This window comes from Ochotona curzoniae, unplaced genomic scaffold (assembly GCF_017591425.1).
Source record: "Ochotona curzoniae isolate NIBS_2020 unplaced genomic scaffold, NIBS_Ocur_1.0 scaffold_1037, whole genome shotgun sequence".
NCBI classification, from domain to species: Eukaryota; Metazoa; Chordata; class Mammalia; order Lagomorpha; family Ochotonidae; genus Ochotona; species Ochotona curzoniae.
Window position 1 is genome coordinate 5,519,968 of NW_024467083.1, and position 12,890 is coordinate 5,532,857.

General features: G+C 39.9%; 1 protein-coding gene across 1 annotated transcript in view; it reads left to right on the top strand.

Annotated features, from left to right (window-relative positions):
* Positions 1–12,890, top strand: part of FNBP1L (formin binding protein 1 like) — a 107,071-nt gene that overhangs the window by 31,924 nt on the left and 62,257 nt on the right. The window contains exon 2 of the mRNA XM_040998692.1: positions 12,327–12,442. Within this exon, the coding sequence (XP_040854626.1) occupies positions 12,327–12,442 (116 nt within the window). The remainder of the gene's footprint in view (positions 1–12,326; positions 12,443–12,890) is intronic.

The following is a 12,890-nucleotide window of genomic DNA, read 5'->3' on the forward strand; positions in this document are numbered from 1 at the left end:
GAGCATCCGGAAATCAAACCAGCAACCATATGGGATCCAGGTGCATGCAAGGCAAGGACTTTAGTCACTAGGCTACTGCACCGAGCCAAAAATTCTACCTTTTTGTGGATGCACGACTTGCAGGGTTGTGATGGCTTAAGTACTTAGGTTTCTGACACCCACATGAGAAATCCAGAGTGAGTTCCAGGCTCCTGATTTGTACCTGATTTACTCTCAGCTATTGGGTATTTCAGGAGTGAACCAGTGAATGGAAAACAATCTTTTTTTCCTTCTGTCTCTCTTTGCCTTTCAAATAAAATGTTTAAAAAATTATGGTACTATGGGGCCTGGTGCGTTAGCCTAGTGGCTGAAGTCCTTGCCTCGCATGCTCCGGCATTCCATATGGGTGCTGGATTCTGTCCTGGCTGCCCCATTTCCCATCCAGCTTCTTGCTTGTGGCCTGGGAAAGCAGTGGAGGATGGCTGTGGTCCTTGGGGACTCTGTACCCCTGTGAGAGACCCAGAAGAAGCCCCTGACTCCTGGTTTTGAATCAGCTCAGCTTTAGCCATCGCAGCCACTTGGGGAGTGAACCAGTGGACAGAAGGTCTTCTCTGTTTCTCCTTCTCTCCGTTTATCTGCCTTTCCAATAAAAATAAATAAATCTTTAAAAAAATTATGACACTATGTTTAGGGCCCATTTCCATGCTAACATTTAGGTGCATCTTTCAGCCTTTTTTGTAGTGGTTTCATGAGAGATACTGTACCTTCTCAAGATAGGTAAGACACAAACCTTACGCAAAATTCAACCATTAAGAAATTCATGGGTGTTCTTAGATTTTTTACAGCCATGTGCAAATATTTCTGCAAATACTGTTTTTTCTTATGGGAAGTTCAGTTTTGACTTGGGTTTTCTTTAATTTATATAGTCTCTTAGATATTAATTTGATTCAGATACATGCTGAGATTTACTTTCCCAAAGGCAGCCATCGAAACTTGAAACTGGATCTTCTAAATCTCATTATTCCTTTCCATCCTCATCCCCTAAACATCCTGTAGTTTTTCGGTTTAAGAACTTGTTGAAGCTTGGATGAAACAGTGCAGCAAAGACAGGCAAGTAAACCTTTAGCAGCCAATTGCTGTGTCTACATGCCACTCTGAGTTTGAATACCAAGTGGAAAGATTCCCAGCCATCTCTCACAAATCAGTATCTTAAAGCCTGTCCTATCTATAAAATAAGACAGTGTCGCTAGCTTCATAGGGTTGTGGGTGAAGATTAAGTGAGAAAATGCATATGTAGTTTCTGTGCACACTCCATACTGGAGTGTTAGTCCCTTCCAGTGTTTTAATTACTGATTACCTGGTGGGGGGTGAAGGGTAGATCCTAAAACTTGAATCTTTTAATTTGAAACTTCATATTGTAATAAACAGCTTATTATTCTACAAGTTTCCACATAATAAGATTTCTAAACTGTATTTCAGATTCTTCAGTTAGTGGAAGAACAAATGATATGCTAAGATAGAATGGGAAAAAAGTAAATAATCCTGATCACTTTGATTAATATTGCCTGTTACCTTAGAAACTGTCCTGATAAATGCCACAGTGGAAGAAGCATATAGCTGATACACAGTTGGAACCTTCTCTCCTTTTGTTGTTGGTGTGCATTTACAGCAAGTAATCTGAGTGTGTGTCTTTAACAACTCTTTTTATTTCATGTAAGTAGTTAGATGGGCCCCAGACATTTATATGTGCCAACTTATTTTTGTTTTTGGCTGAAAGTCTTAGCTATTTTTTGTATACTGTCCCCTGAATCTTTAAGTGAGAAGTATTCTTAGAATTCAGTCTTTATTGTCACTACCAGCCTATCAACAGCCATCTGAAGAGCTGCTAAGAGTCCTAACTATTATTATTTTAATTTTCTTTGTTATACATTCTCACTTTTGAAACATTATTTTAATATTTTGTTATATTTATTCACTTCTGAATAATAAAAAATCATTTTTGTATAATTTACTGTTTCTAATTTTTTTCCTGAAAGTTGACAGGGAAATAGTGTGAATTAGATAAAATATTTAAAAAGGGAAACTACTGCTATTTATGTAAGATTTTCAATCTGTTCAAACAAGAATTAATATTTTACAGAAATAGAGAAACACAACCTTGGAAGATTTCTTATTACCTTATTTCCAGCTCTTTAAGTGCTATACTTTTCTCCATTTGAATGTTTTTCTGCTAGTACATCTGTTATTGTTAGCCTAAACACATGATTTCTTTCGCACCAGCAAGCAGGAACACTTTTTTTTTTTAAAGATTTATTTATTCTGGGCCTGGCGCGGTGGCACAAGTGGTTAAGGTCCTCACCTTGCACGCCCGGGATCCCATATGGGCACCGGTTCTAATCCCGGCAGCCCCGCTTCCCTTCCAGCTCCCTGCCTGTGGCCCGGGAAAGCAGTCGAGGATGGCCCAAAGCCTTGGGACCCTGCACCCACGTGGGAGACCCGGAGGAGGCTCCTGGCTTTGGATTGGCATAGCATCGGCCGTTGCGCTCACTTGGGGAGTGAATCATCGGATGGAAGATCTTCCTCTCTGTCTCTCCTCTCTGTATATCCGCCTTTCCAATGAGAAAATAATAAAAATAAATCTTTAAAAAAAAAGATTTATTTATTCTTATTGGAAAGTCAGATTTACAGAGAGAAAAATCCTCCATCTGCTGATTCACTCCCCAACTGGTTGCAACAGCCAGAGCTGAGCCAAAGCCAGGAGCCAGGAGCTTACTCCAGGTCTCCCACATGGATGCAGGGTCCCAAGGCTTTGGGCCTCTCTACTGCCTTCTCAGGCCACAGACAGGGAGCTGGATGGGAAGTGGGGCAGCAGAGATATGAGCCGGCGCCTATATGGGATCCTGGTGTGTGCAAGGTGAAGACTTTAGCCTTTAGGCTACCGCTCTGTGTCCGGCCATGTAAATTGAAAGTGCTATCATTTGAATCTCAGCTTTGAATTTGTTATGCCTTTTCTTTAGCACAGAACTGAAGTTAAAACATTAATAAGTCTGAAAGAATAATAAATAAGTATGCCTTACTGGTTAAAAAACTAGTGCCTACTTTATGTTAATGTACAAAAGAATTCATTTATTTGGTCATTTTCGTTTTCCTCAATGTCTTTTCCCAATATCACAATTGCATAAAATCATAATGCATGAATAAAGGATAGTTAAATCATGCATAAAATTTCTCAATATTTATGGAAATATGGAAATAAGTTATGGAAACTTATGGTTATATTAGTGGAAGCTACTACTGTGTAGTAGGTTATATTAGTGTAAGCTACTATCTAAAATTTTTGCTTAAATATATTAAACCTTTTTTATTCTCAATATTTTTTGATGCTAGTTTTGAAAATAAACTTTAAAATTTCTGTCTAAAAAAAATTCTGTCTTGATCAGTCTGTTAAAGTATAATGCAGCATGTAGATATAATGATACTATCTCAACCTTTAACCATAATTACATATGTCATTTCTTGGAATTATTCCCATAAATATTTCAAGAACTAAATATTCCCATAGTAAGTTAGAATCAGGCAGCTCATTTGTTTTCTAAATAATAAATACAAACCAAGAACATTTACTTAACTAAGTGAACTTTTTTGAAGCACAAAACAAGGAAAAAATACAACATCTGGATCCTTGCTTTGGTTTGTACTTAGCTCTGATACCTTGGGTAAATAGTTTAATCTCTAGGCTTTTGTTTCCTTATACGTAGAAAGAGGTTGATCTTTGAAGTCCTTTCTGGCCCTAAAAGGCTTATGATTAGATTTCAAACTCACTGAGTAGCTTACAGTCTCAGAAAATGGAAAGACAGACTAGAACAAAAAAGAGAATGGGGTCTAGCGCCGTGGCCTAGTGGCTTAAGACCTTGCCTTGAAAGTGCCAGGATCCCATATGGGCACCGGTTCTTATCCCGGCAGCTCCACTTCCCATCCAGCTTCCTGCTTGTGGCCTGGGAAAGCAGGACAGCCCAAAGCCTTGGGACCCTGCACCCGCGTGGGAGACCTGGAAGAAATTCCAGGCTCCTGGCTTTCGATTGGTGTAGCATCGGCCATTGTGGTCACTTGGGGAGTGAATCATTGGACAGAAGATCTTCCTCTCTGTCTTCTCCTCTCTGTATATCTGCCTTTGTGATAAAAATAAATCTTTAAACAAAAAAGGGAGAATGAACTCATTGGGGGGACAGTCAGGAAATCAAAGATAGACTGCAGAGGAATGCCTTGTGCTGTTCTGGAGAATTTTCACGTTGAAAATTTAAATACACATGCATAAAGACAAGCTCTGCTCCTGACCTCCTCCTTGCCAATTGCATTGTCTAGTATCAGGATAAAATGTCATCTCCTGGGGAATGATGCTCTAGGCCCTCTATTATCTGAGGTTTCATTTTCTGTAGTTTAGTTATACTAGGTCAGCTGTGTCTGAAAATGAAAAATTCCCAAAGTAAACAATTTGCAAATGTTAAATTATGTGTGGTTCTGAGTTGCATAATAAAATCTCACACTGTCCTGGTCTGTTGTGACAGGGATGGGAATTATCATCAGTTTGTCCAGTGTATGTATGCGGTGTGTACTATGCATTCGTCTTGTTTATCAGATCAGCTGTCATGATTCTGTCGTGTTTGTGTTCAGGTAACTCTTACTTTACAAATGTTGCACAGCACAGGAGTAGTAATGCAGACAGTTCAGATATGCCAAAAGTCTTACAAATTCTTTAAGAGAAAAGATGAACCTTCTCAGTTGTTAATCTCTTACTGTGCCTAATTCATAAGTTAAACTTTATTGTAGATGTGTATGTATACATAGCAAAAACATAGCATATTCTAAGCTTTGGTACTATTTGAAGTTTTTTTTTTAATGTTTTTTAATTTCTTTTTTTTTTTTTTTTTGTTTAAAATTTTTTGATGATGATTACTTCGTTGTTCAGGTTGGGAAGGATTGAAGGTTACGTCAAAGTGGGTGAAATCGTTGTTTCTGACTTTTCTGTTTTCTTCTTGTCTCGGGGGAAGTGGAGAGATAGAGGGAAGCCACACCTCGCCTCCCGCATGTCCCAGTACCCAGGTATGGGGAACCACCGCCCGATACCCACCCAGGACCCCGATGTGGTGCATGTTCGAGGGTTCTGAACAAGTGGTTTGGATGCTTCTGAAATGCTGTCGATTTTGCCAATCCAAGGGTGAAGCAGTCCTCCCAATGCCCATTGGCTGATGTAGTTGACCTCAAATCTTCATTCACCCAGATTTTTGCTGTCATTGTTTGGCTGCTGGGGTAGTTGTCCAATTTGTTGTAGTTGTCCAATTTGGGGTAGTTTGTCCAATCCTTTCCTGCGGTATCCAGTGAGCTGCTGTGTTCGTTATGTGCATCAAGGTTTGTATCCTCTGCTCCACCTTTTCCACCCATAGGCGGGTCCAAGGACCTGAACCAGAGGGAACTGAGCCCCACTGGATCCTCTGGCCCCAGGGCTGAAGTTTTAAGAAACCATTGGGAATTTTTGAACATTTTGCATGGTTGGGGGTGGAGGTGAGACCTACCGTACTATGTTGTTAATTGGTACAGTGGCAAAGGAGCCGGTGTCAGAAAGTATGTAGTAAAGGCAATTAAATGACCAGAGTAAGGCTATCATAAAGAAAACTATGCTTAAAGGAGTTAATCTTAAGCTCTAGTTCTGGATTTACCCCAGCAGAATGACTGTGGGTTCAAATTCAAGATCTTGAGAAGTAGAGTAATGCTAACATTGTAGAGGTTAATGTGAAACAAAAATGCAAGTCAGTAGGATCTCTGGATTACAAAGAACTGTGGTATGAGAGAGCCATATGGGAAGATGAATCAGTAATGTCGTCAGAAATAAGAGAATTAGGGATCGGCATTGTGGTGTAGTGGGTTAAGCTGCCAGCTTCAACTCTGGCAGCCCATGTTGGCACTAGTTTGTGTCCTGGCTGCTCCATTTCCCATCCAGCTTCTTGCTAACGGTATGGGAAAAGCAGAAAAGGTGTGCCTGCTTCACATGAAAGTGGCAGTCCTGGAAGAAGCTCCTGGTTCTTGGCTTTTGCCTGGCCTAACTCTGGCTTATGTGGACTTTTGAGGAGTCAGTCAACAGAGGGTGTGTCTATCTGTGACTCTTTTAAACAAACAAACAAACAAACAAATAACTACATCTGTTTGAAAAATAAGAGAATTAAATAAGGAAGATGTTGGAGAATATGCAGATTATACACCTTGTTTTATACAATAGCTGTGTTCTGATAGGACATAAATTTATTTTGGATCAATCAAACCATTTTTATGGTACTAAGAAAGTTACTATTTTAAGATCTCTAGAGAATAATTATCTCCTAGTTTTTTAATTTTGTTTTTTATTGGAAAGTGAGATATACAGAGAAGAGGAGAGACAGAGGAAGATTTTCTATCTGTTGATTCACTCCCCCAAGTGACCACAATCTGAAGCTGAGCCAATCTGAAGCCAGGAGCTTCTGTGTCTCCCACATGGGTGCAGGGACCCAAAGCCTTGGGCTGTCCTTGACTGATTTCCCAGGCCACAAGCAGGGAGCTGGATAGAAAGCGGGGCCTCCCGGGATATGAACCAGTGTCCATGTGGAATCCCAGTCTGTGCAAGGCAAGGGCTTTAGCCAATAGCCTACTGTGCAGGGCCCTTCCTAGTTTTTTGTAAATGCAGCATTTAAATATTGAGTTTACTAGAATATGTAAAACTGCATACTATATGAAATTAAAGATCTGATCACTAAAAATGTTATTCAGTAATTTTGTGTTTCCCTAATTAGAAATATCATATAAGGCCGAGAAAGGAAAATTTTCCTTTTTGAGAGGAAAGGGGCTGAAAGAGCCATTAAATAACAGTATAGGCCTGACCCTAAGGGAGTTTTAAAAATGTGGCAGGGATCATTTGGGTAAATTTTGAATTCTCTAGAGCTTATTTTTAGCATAATTTTAAATTAAAAAGTAGTGAATGAATTTCCTCAATAGATGAATTTTCAGTTATCCTTTAAAAAATTCATGAGGCAAACAAAATAATTGATTTTTGCAAATTTACTATAGTTGGCAGTTTACTTTGGAGGCAGATGATTTTGGTCCTGAATTGTGCATTGTTTTCTTAACTCTATGAGACTTAAACAAAAAGTTGCTGCAGTCCATATGAGTTAGAGAGCGTGAGAAGTCAGTTGTGTTAGATCTTTAAAAATGTTTTTGGCAGTAGTTTTGTATTCAAAAGTGTTGAGAAAACTTTGGCAGAAAACCAGGGCCATACAGTCAGCCCAAACTAGGACAGCAAAGTCATTATTCTGATTTTTAGTGAACAAAGTCTTGTTTAAATGGTGGTGACCCTTGGTTCTTTACCAGAAGTATTTTATTGGAGCTTCATTTAAATGCAAGGCTTTACTTAGAAAAGCAAGGATTGAATACTAAATCTTAACTTCTGAAAATATATGATTTTGCAGTTAAAGTCATCCCTCATTTTCCTAGCATTCTTCTTGTGTGCTTTTGGAACTTACAATTATTTTTTAAAAATTTAGGTTAAATTTTTTTTAGGTAGCGAGACAGAGATAGAACCAGGAACTTAGTTACTTAAACCATCACCCCTGCCTCCCAAAGATGCACATTAACAGGGTATTGCAGTCAGAACTGAGTGTGGAACCAGGGGTACTTCCATGTGGGATGGAGGTGTCTAGATAGCAAGGCCAAATACCCTCTTTGGAGGTGTTTAGACTGCTAATGGAATAATCACAAAAGGTTGCATGATTACCAGGAATTTAAAAATTTATTTTATTTTTGATGTTGTTTGCATAGTTAACAAGGATGCATGCCCATGAGACCACTGATTACGGTGGGGAGGGCTGAAGCATAGGGAAAGATGAGTGGGACAAATGCTTCCAACTTTTCTTTTCCCTTTTCTCCTGTATTGGGGGGAGGGTGGAGGAGCAAGGGAGCATGATGGGGCTGTTCCCGGTTATCAAAAATGAGTATGCAGGGATGGGGGATGTTCACTTGATGTCATCGTAGAAACCCCAATGTGGAGAAGAATGGAAGGTATTGCTTGAGTGGCTTTTGTAGTTCCAAGATGCTGTTGGCTTGTTGTTCGAAGGTTGAGAAAAATACTCCCAGAGTCCACTGCCTGGCAAAGTCCTTTATAGGGCATCTACTCACCCAGATACTTGCTGCCAAAGCTTGGCCAGGAGAATTGTCCAACTTGTTCTGCTCTCCATCTTCTATATGTCAGCTAATATCTTTAATATCTTCTGCATGTACCTTTTATGCACCCAGGCATGCTGTCCACTGCACAGGCATTGGCAGTCGAAGAGGCCCAGTCCCGATGCATGCATCCCAGGGTTGTACCACAAATCCTATGATTTACTTTGTGGCCAGAGTTTTGAGTCCAGTGGTACAGTTGAGGAGCACCCCCCCCTCCCTGAAACCTTATTTGAGGCCATCCCAGACCTGACTCTTGCATGTGGCAACCAGTACAGGGTCAGATTCAGTCTGTCACCTGGATCAGCCTATGCATACACTGGTGATTGTAGTTGCCTGGTCAGTTCTGTTCCCAGCCCCATGTCCTATGCAAATTGATGAGTGATGCAGCCCAACCTGCCACAGTCCCTTATGCACATCAGCAGAAACGGCAGCTTAGTTGGGATGACCCCCGATGTTCCCACCAGGCCTGCCCTAGCCCCAGTTCTTGCACATGTCCATATGTACAGCAGACTTGTCCAGTCCAAGTCTTGTATATGCCTATGGGTGTTGCAGCTTAACTCTGCTCACTCCACCCCATGACCCAGTCCACATGTATGTCAGTGGGTGCTGCTGCCTTGTCCAGCCTTACCAAGAATTTGTAAAGGAGTTTAAGCATTGAGCATGTGTTTGAATAGGGATCTTAAATGTATTTGAATGGGGATTTTTAATTTGTTCCTTTAATCAAAGCTTCCCTGGTGAGCAGTGTTTTTTTCTGTTGTTTCTTTCCGGTAAATGAAGTACATCATTTAAATAATTATGCACAGTAGTTGCTCATTTGGATAGTTAGAATACAAAACTGGCAGTGTCTTTGAGATGTCTAGTTTTACCTCATTTTGGTTAGTGGGCAGCTATCAGCAAATTGCTTAAACATTTTCAGTTTCCATAGTTATATAAAGAGGGTCTGGAACATTGTTTACTAATAAATATTAATTACTAAAAGCTTTAATGATGTGTTGTAGAAATAAAATGAAATTTGAGGGCCCGCCGCGGTGGCGCAAGTGGTTAAAGGTCCTCGCCTTGCACACCCGGGATCCCATATGGGTGCCAGTTCTAATCCCGGCAGCCCCGCTTCCCTTCCAGCTCCCTGCCTGTGGCCTGGGAAAGCAGTGGAGGACGGCCCAAAGCTTTGGGACCCTGCACCCGCGTGGGAGACCCGGAAGAGGCTCCTGGCTTCGGATCGGCCGTTGCGCTCACTTGGGGAGTGAATCATGGGATGGAAGATCTTCCTGTCTGTCTCTCCTCTCTGTATATCCTCCTTTCCAATGAAAAAATAATAATAAAAATAAATCTTTAAAAAAAAAGAATATTAGAAGTTCCTTTCATTATCAGTTAGGCAGTTTCAAGTTTTTTTTTTTTTTTAAAGATTTATTTATTTTATTGCAAAGTCAGACATACAGAGAGGAGGAGAGAGAGAGAGGAAGATCTTCTGTCCGATGGTTCACTCCCCAAGTGACTGCAACGGCCCGGAGCTGTGCCCGTCTGAAGCCAGGAGTCAGGAACCTCCTTCAGGTCCCCCACGCAGATGCAGGGTCCCAAGGCTTTGGGCTGTTTTCTACTGCTTACCCAGTCCACAAGCAGGGAGCTAGATGGGAAGCAGGACTGCCGGGACTAGAATCGGTGCCCATATGGGATCCCGGCGCGTTCAAGGTAAGGACCTTAGCAATTAGGTCACCGTGCTGGGCCCAGTTTGAAGGTTTTAAAAGCTTCTTCCTAATACAGAGATCAAAGACCAAAAGCTTATTACTTCTTTTGTCACATTTGCTCTTCCTTTTGCAGTTAAAGTTACGATATATGTAGAGAAACATGGTGGCATACCAGGTAATTGGTAAAATCTATTATAGGATGCATAGGAAGCTATCCCTAAAGGCATACTTTTAAGAAATTACACAGTGAAGATATACTGTATGGCTTCATTAAGATACAAATTCTCTTAACATTTCTTTGCCTATAATATTTGCTAGATTCCATCTAAATTATGGACTCCATTTAGTGAACCACTGAAAAAGTATATGTTGATGTTTAGTCTTTTCTGAACCAGTAAAGGAAGGAAGTATTGAAGATTTATTCTCAGCTGGTTGAAAAGTTCTCAGTCTAGTTGAAAAAAAAATTCAAATTTACTCAGTAAGTCAAACTGAATATTTAAACTCATTAACCACCAGTCAGTTGCATCTCAGAGTGCCTGGGTTTGAGTCCTGACTGTGCTTACAGTTCCAGTGTCCTGTTGTCGTATATGCTAGGAGACCGCCCCGATGGGATACCTGGCTTTAGATGTCCAGCTTCTGATTTCTGTCTGACCGAGCCTTGGCTGTTCCAGACCTTTGGGATGTGATCCAGGGGTTGAAAGACTCTGCATTTATTTCTGTCTTTAAGATAAGATGGAAAAGAAAACCAAATGAATATTTAGATGAGTTGAGAGGAAGATAATGGTATTATGGATAGAGAAGATATGAGGAAAGCAGAAAGAGATTAACAAAAAGGCAGGCTTGTTGTTGCCAACTTACTTTCCTTGTAAAGGTTCAAGCAGACAAGGCTTCCTTATCTTCTAGGCTAGACCTGGCCTATTTGGGAATTTGGGTATTATCTTTATCTCTTTCTCTAATTCTCAGGTGAGATAAACAGCTTAATTTTTTCTATCTGATGACAACTTGGTAATGTATTCATTACAACTGGTAATGAATGCATTTTGATTTGATCTGTTGAAGCTTATTGCAGAAAAGACAGTTGTCCAGCAAATTCCTATTTGAGGGGGGCTGGTCAGTCTTCCAGGAAAGCTGATAGGGTGAGACTCATTCACTAGAGGGTAACCTGGTTTGTTCAGCACTCACTTACCTAGAGACAGATATTTGGTGCAGTAATAAAATTGTTTTGGGGCATACACATGTTCCATAATGGAGTATCTAGTGTGAGTCCCAGCTATTGCATTTTTGATCCAGTGTTCTGTTGGTGTGATCCTGGCCAACAACAAATGATTGCCTCAGTGATTGAGTCCCTGTCACTCATTTGGGAGACCTGAATAAATTTATGGGTTCTTGGCACTGACCTGGCCCACCCAGGACTGCTGTGGATTTTTGGGAATGGACTAATATGTACAAGATTGATATCCTTTCTGTCTTTATCCTCTCCCCAATTAAAAAATAATTAAGTCTTCTGGAAGTTTGGGATTGTCTTCTAAAAGACAACTGAAATTGTTTTAAATTTATAATGGATATCGGCACATTACTGTGAGGTTAGTGTCAGGTCTCCCATATTTGGATAAAGAAAAAAACTTGCCCAGTTGTCAAACATTTGGTGAATGGCAGATTCCAGAAATTTTTTTAAAAGATTGCTTATTTAAAAGACAGAGTTAAAAAATAAGACAGCTAGCTATCTCCCATAGTTATTTCGTTCTTCAGATGGTCACCAAGGCTGGGGCAGAAGTAGGTGGAAGCCATAAGCCAGAAGCTGCATCCAAGTCTCCCACATAGAGGTAAGGTCCCAAGCACTTGGGCCATTCTTAGCTCCTTTTCCAGGGAATTAGGAGATGAGCAGCTGAGATTTGAAATGAGTTACCCAGGTGCATCAGCAAACTCACCTTTCAGATCTCAGAATTTGAACGCATCCCATATACGACTGATTTTATTCAGCTAAACAGTTCTCCATTGAGTGCTTCTAGTGCCACACGTATTTAGATCTTGAGAGCTGAAAGTTTAGTACCTGGTCACTGTCCTCAATATAGTATGACAAATGAATAGGATAGTAATTTTAGGGAACCTTAGGGATTCAGAGAAAGAGCACTTATCCAAGTTTGTGAGTTTAGAGTGGTATTATGGTCAACATAATGCCTGAGCTGAGAAGGAAAAAGTTAGTTGCAAAAAGGTGATGGGGTAAGAATGTAGCAGTCAGATAGTTAGCTTGTGGATAAAGTCATTTAGGCATAAAGTAGTCTCTGTGATTTTATACTTAGAAACCTGTTTCTAATCCTAAAGAATGAGATGGGTAGGATTCTTGCTTTGTACCTCAAACTGGCTGAAATGTTTGTAGATATAATTTTAAATATTTGCAATGAGTTTTTAACCTTCCTCTTTTAGGATCAGTTCGACAGCTTAGACAAGCATACACAATGGGGAATCGACTTCTTGGAAAGATATGCCAAATTTGTTAAAGAGAGAATAGAGATTGAACAGAACTATGCGAAACAATTGAGGTAAGTTAACATTTTTTTTTTCGGTTGTTGGAATTGAAATTACATGAATATTTATAAGTATAAAATAAAGGTGGTATTCCATAAGTTAAGTTATGTGTTTTTATTTTTAAAATTAGGTAACTGGCTTGTTTTGCTGAGTAATTTGTTATTGTCATGTTACAAAAATATTTACTGGCTAGATTATCAGTAATTTTCACTGTAGAAAAGTCTTTAAAAATCCTAAAATCAGGACTCAAGATGCCAGAAAAAAGAAGCATCTAAATGTGGTTCTGTATTACACTTTGATTCCCTTGTAACTTTTTGTTTTAATAATCTTTCCAAAGCATTGAGCATTTCTTCAGAGTTCTAAGGCCTGGAAATTGGATGTGTGCTGAGTTGAGTTTCTGTCATTATTCAGATATGTGCTACTGATGAAAGTGATTTTGGAATATATATTAGAATATAAAAG